The sequence below is a fragment of the Nicotiana attenuata genome, unplaced genomic scaffold, assembly GCF_001879085.1.
Source record: "Nicotiana attenuata strain UT unplaced genomic scaffold, NIATTr2, whole genome shotgun sequence".
In the NCBI taxonomy this organism is placed as follows: Eukaryota; Viridiplantae; Streptophyta; class Magnoliopsida; order Solanales; family Solanaceae; genus Nicotiana; species Nicotiana attenuata.
This window is the reverse complement of record NW_017673496.1, coordinates 85,213-91,469: the sequence shown is the minus strand read 5'-3', so window position 1 is coordinate 91,469 and position 6,257 is coordinate 85,213. Positions and strand designations below refer to the sequence as shown.

The 6,257-nt window shown below is 30.7% G+C and overlaps 1 protein-coding gene across 1 annotated transcript; it reads right to left on the bottom strand.

Moving 5' to 3' along the window:
• Positions 1 to 308: 308 nt before the first annotated feature.
• On the bottom strand, positions 309 to 1,377 carry LOC109216536. Its single transcript, XM_019380698.1, has one exon. It carries the CDS (start codon positions 1,264 to 1,266, stop codon positions 787 to 789), a length of 480 nt encoding a protein of 159 aa, XP_019236243.1. The 5' UTR covers positions 1,267 to 1,377; the 3' UTR covers positions 309 to 786.
• Between the last annotated feature and the right edge of the window lie 4,880 nt (positions 1,378 to 6,257).

Here is a 6,257-nt window from a genome sequence, read left to right as displayed (position 1 = left end):
TGACGATATACAAAGAGTAATTTAAGAAGATATAAAGAATTTTAGTTAAATAACACGTATATTAATATTATTAAATAATTCTTTTAATGAGCATGTCAAAAACTTAGAAGCACTTATTTTGAACAAGAGATGTCATCGTCTAAGAAATTATCCATAGCTATTTTAATAACTTGACATTATCAGTAAAATTTATATTATCAAGGCATATAAATTAAGAAAAATTTACATAATACTGATTAGCACAACATAATGCGCTATTCATTACTAGTGAAAGAAAGAAAGGTAAATAACATTGTAAATTAATCAAGGAAAAAAAATAAATTAGTTAGGTGATAAGATTCTACAGTACCAATATATCCAAACTCATCAAGTTTAAAATTACAAACTAATCCCTCTGGACTGATATTCCATTAAAAATCCAAAGGATTATGCAAAATCTAAGGAAAAGAAATATGAATAATGTAACACAAACTTACATTACATTAGATCCTCTGAATTGAAGTCACAACTAAAAGATAACCATCAAAACTAGAGGATCAATCCAACCCCATAATAACTTACAAAAATTAACCCATTAATCCAATAACGAAAAAAATCAAAAGGGCAGCTCGGTGCACAAAATATCTTGTATTTAGGCAGGATCAAGATAAGGACTGCACCTCAGGTGTATAAAGTAAGCAGTCTACCTTGACGCAAGCATTAATAACCGACTCCACGGCTCAAACCGTTGAGCTATATATCACAGATACAACTTTACCGGTGCTCCGGCTAATTAATCAAGATTTACTAATCTTCAAAACCAGTTTGTTTCCAAATAGCATTTCTTACCCTACTCAAATCTCTTCCTTTAAGTGTTCTTCCAATACCTTCATGTACTGAAAATGAAGCAACTCTTGTTCTTGCTAAATATTCATGTGGTGGAATTCCACTTTCATAATCAAAATCTTCAACAACATTATTATCATCAATTTCTTTCGGACAACTCCTGTACTCTTCCCCTAGAATTTTCGACCAATCCGGTATATTCACCGGCAATGATGTTGACGAAATTGCCCTTGATCTTTCACTCTTTTTCCCTGTTTTTTTCAAGAATCTTGAATTGGGTATTGATATTTTGGCTTCAGAATTATGAACAACATTTTCGTTTGAACTAGTGTTGTTACACCATATTTCAGCTTCGTCAAATTCAAACTGGAGGCTGCTAGAGGGGAGAGGGGTAACTCTGTCTTTTCCTCCGAGAAAGAGGAAGTTTTTTCTTGTTGCCATTGGGAAAAAGGAAATGAATATTGAGAGAGGAGATGTAGAAGAAGAAGAAGAGTGTTGTTTGTTATTTGTTAGGTTTGTAATAGTTAAACTGTTTGTGTTTGATTGAAGTAAGGGATATATATAAATAATTGAGTTGTATTGGATAAGTTCTATTTCAACCTCTTTTTATTTGCTTGTTTTGGTTTTTGTACTATAGTAACTAGATAAGACTTTACCATCATTAGTACACATTGGAAAAAAATAATTTTTACTTTTTTATTTTGGATTATCATGGTTAAGACTTAGGACCACGGTTTCTAACTCACAAATACGTGTATGTATGTAATTCTATTTAGTTCATTGTTAAATAATATGCATTTATGATAAGTTCAACTTCTTTATCACAAAACAATAATGAAGTGACTCGCTACACCTATTTTTTTACTAATAAGGATCTAAGTTACATAAAGTGGTGGAATGTGATCATACCATCACTAACGCATCGATCCCATCAGAAAGAACCACTAATAGATGGGGCTGCTCTTCCGTTAATTAAAGGTCTCGAGTTCGAACCATGGATATGAAAAAATCCTTAGTAGGGAGCGCTTTTCCCCGAATGGGTCCATACGCGACGTGAATCCGAATAGTCAGGCTCCAATACGGATACCGGACACCGAACACCGGATGGTTTTTTTTACATAAAGTGAACATAAAAATAGATTTTTATTGTTAAAGATTGAGTACTTCCTTCGTTTCTTTTTATTAGTTCTATATTGACTAGGCACGTCTCTCAGAAAATTATTTATTACAGTAAGAGTTTATTTTATTAAATTATCCTTCTTAATAGTTACTATTAAAGTTGTAACTCTAATTAAATTGAGGAGTATGGATACTTAATACTAAGGGTATAAAGAAAACAATTAAGCTCTCTTGTTTTGAAGTGGACAAGCGAAAAATATCATTTATAAGGGATTAGTAAAATCGTATGGAGAAAGTATGTGAGTAGCATGTTACTAAGCATTTTTATTAAGTTATTATTAGTTAATGCTCAAAAATATTTTTAATTCTTTTTCTTAACAATGCATAAAAAGTACGTACATAGTAATTAACTTCCTTGCTTAGACGGTAGATTTGACTTGGTGTGATAGACTTTACCGATAAAGTAAGTTGAATGCAGGTTAGCTTGAAAAAAATATTCAAATAAATTGACTTTTACTTCTAGGCCCCGTTTGGCCATGAGTTTTGCCAAAATAAATTTGGAATTTATTTTGAAAACTCATGTTTGGCCATAAATTTTGCCCACATTTTGGCCAAATCCCAAATCTCAAATCTCAAATCCCAAAATCAGCTATTGAGCTGATTTTGGGTCAAAATCCCAAAACTTGGGAATTATATACATATTTTTACAAAATAAAGTTGGAAAATATGTTTTGAAAACGTATGTCCAAACATATTTTCATCTTCAAACCAAACTTCACCCAAATCAGATTTTTCAAAATAAGTTTGGGATCTATGGCCAAACGCTAGCCTAGTAACTACTTTACTTTGCATTTTTATAATTCAAATATGCAATTTACACGTGATACTTCATGAAAGTTTCAAATGCAGATCCCAATAAATTTATGGCATGGGTTCCTAGTTCATTAGCAGCTACCTATGATCTTTTATGCCCCCCCACCCCTCCCCCTCCCCTTCCCCCCAAACCTAAAAAAAAAAAAAAAACATATTCCTTTGGGTTCTAATAAGGTAAAGTCATTAGATTTAATACTAAGAAATTAAAGACCGGCAATCATAGTGCATGCATCAACCTAGACTACTAAAGAAGGATTTAATAGTTCGAGTCGAACAATGCTTGTATAATAATATCACAATGTTTCATTTTAAACTTTTTCATGTTTCGGTTTTTATGAAGGGCAAAAGACCAAATATACTTCCGTCGTAATATTATTGGTTCAAATATACACTTTTTTTATTATGTTTGTCAAAGGTGGACATCGAATCCTACGTGACACTGATATTCGATAAAGTGGATGCCACATGGCATGCCATCTCAGCGTCCCTAATCCATATATAAAAGAGTAAAATTTAAAATACAATATCTTTTTCATGGTATGGCAATAGTGGTGGAGGGGAAGGAAATTATAGTGGTGGAAAAAAAATAGAAGGGAGGGGTAAAATGGGTTAGGGGCGCTGAGGTGGTAAGCCATGTGGCATCCACCTCATTAAATGTCAGTGCCACGTAGGATTGGATGTCCACTTTGGACAAACTTAACATAAAAGAGGTGTATTTAAACCAATAATATAACGACTGTGGTATATGGACTGGAAGCATGACGAATGGTACAGTTAAATCTTTTATGATAGTACATGGGTATATTTGGCTCTTTTCCGTTTTATGAATTGTCTCTAACGGACATTTTAAAAATTTAAATAAAATGAGATGATCACATGATTTAATGAATTATCACAGTATGCAGGAATTATGAATTCACATCTCACTTCCCAAAAAAAAAAAGCAAAGAATATATTCACATGGTTGATATATTAAAAAGAACGGATTAGATCGATGTATGTTAAGAGTATAATTAAATAAAAAAATATGTAATTTTAACCGTTTATACATAAGAGAACCACACATTTTAGCAAGAAAAAAGGTACATATATAGCTTGACTTTACTGTGATCTTGAATTATTTTTTCAGTACGACACTATGACCACCACCAAATACAATTGACCAATTAAATTTCAACAGAATTGCAAAAAGAAAAAGTAGGATATAAATGTTTTTAAATAATTAGGTGACGAAATAATGGATATATAACAATGGAAAGTGATCGTTCTCTATGCTAATTTAAATACTGTATCTTAACCAGCTTGTCTATTAATGATATTTTCCTAATTTTATGGAGATTTAATTTAACGAGGGATATTATGAAAAACAAGATTCTACTCGCTCACCAAAGATTTTTAAGCTATCCAAACAACCAATTTACTTATCTTTCAAAACGTGCTGTAGTCAGCAGATACTTTATACTTGTTGGATTATTGAATGTAACTAACATTATTAATCGAACGTATCAAATCTTTTAATGAATTTATAACTATCTATGTAGTTTAAAACTAAAGTTCTTCCAAAACTTTTCATACTTTTCTAGTCCATATTATTGATTAGCAGATATGTCAATGCCAGAGCCACCTTAGGTTAAGGGTGTCAATTGATACTCCTTCGCTCGAATTTTTTTACTATTTAACTAGGTTAAAATTTTATTTTTATGGATATTCTATATATTGACTCCCCTTATTTTCTCAATTTAGTTTATTTTTTTATATTTTGACATCCCTTAATAAAAAAATTGGCTCCGTCACTGAATATGATCTTTTTTAAACTTTGGTTAAAGCTTAAGGCATGGAATGTTAGACAATCGACGAATTACTATCTGAGTCTTATCCTGATCCATATTGGTCCAAAATGGATTTTTTTAAGGTTATTTTCTTCTATGCAAATTGTAACTGTTTGCAAGGCGATTTTAGCATAAGATTTGTCCTATACTATTAGTTCACGAAATTAATCAAAATTATTTTAAAGGAAAAAAAAAATGAAAAGAGGAGACATGGTCTCACCCATGAGGCTGTATGCATAATAGCTAAAGATTGAAAATTACTCAATTATCTGAGATTGACACGTAGGATATTTGTTGGATCAATCATTGATTTTGGAAAATATAAATAAATTAAATAATACAAAAGAAGATAGCATAGTTTATCCAATAAAAATGACAGGTGAAACGTGGACGAATCAGAAACTTTAATCTCAAAACTGAAAAATAGAAAATCGATATGTAAGTGATAAACTTTATTTTTGTGGGACAATCTTTTCTTTTTCAACCCATCACTTAAGACTTTTACAAGACATGAAAAATGTTCTTATCAAGACACGTCACGTTCAAGAGTTTCTCATCTTGCCTACGTATTTTCTTATGGAAACTTCTCGATTACAAGTAATCTAAGTTTTTTTATTGTTTTTTCAACGTGATAAGATTCAGAATATTGCCAAATTAATCGGTTCCAAGTAATATAATGTCAAATCATATTTTGACAGAACACAGGAACCTAATTCTTTGAGTTCTTCATTGTAGCTTGCTTAGGTGTTGATTTTGACACACCAATTTGAAATTACTATATCCGTTAAAGAAAAATTAACATTATTTTCTTATTACGTTGTCCGAAAAAAATAGATTTATTTTTAAATATAAATAATTTGCCTTAAATTTGGAGTATAATTTTATTCTAAATAATAAGTTTTTATGGTCGCAGAAATATTATATGTGATATTTAAAAACACAAAATTCGGAACTCTATATCTGATTAAACTATGCTATTATCAATTGAAACTACTGGAGTATGTAATAGCATTAACTGTAAATGATATTATTCTTCTCTCTTCCTTACAGCTTGTTTGGACAATTGTTATCTATATTGTATTGTATTATTACTTTAAATATAATATTTGTTTTGATTGTTACTTAAATTTTATAGTATCGTATAGTTAGATTCATCGTTACGTAACGACTAAAAGTGCCATTTTTGACGGATTTGGTGTGGTACGTAGTATCGTTATCTTTTCCTTTTCTCTCATCTTGCCCTTCCTTATTATTATTATTATTATATATTTTATCCCTTACCTTACTTTTTCCTATAATAATTCTACTTCGTATCCTATTTTTTTCTAGTAATGTTGTAAGTTCATATTATTAATATATGACATCATAAAACGATGACAGATGATAAAACGACATGTAACAACAATCTAGCATGCCTTCAATTTCATTATGCTTATACATTACCTAGATAACAACAACATATCCAGTATTATCCCACCGTGGGGTCTGAGTTATACGTTACCTAGATATAAGATTTTAGTGTTACTAATCACTATCCCATCTTCTATATGATACTATCCTTCTGCCATCAAAAATAGAATTAACATTAAATCAGTGGATACTGAATGCTAT

Bases quoted from the DNA above. Each gene is read 5' to 3' on its own strand.
- LOC109216536 (XM_019380698.1), bottom strand. From the start codon at position 1,266: ATGGCAACAAGAAAAAACTTCCTCTTTCTCGGAGGAAAAGACAGAGTT.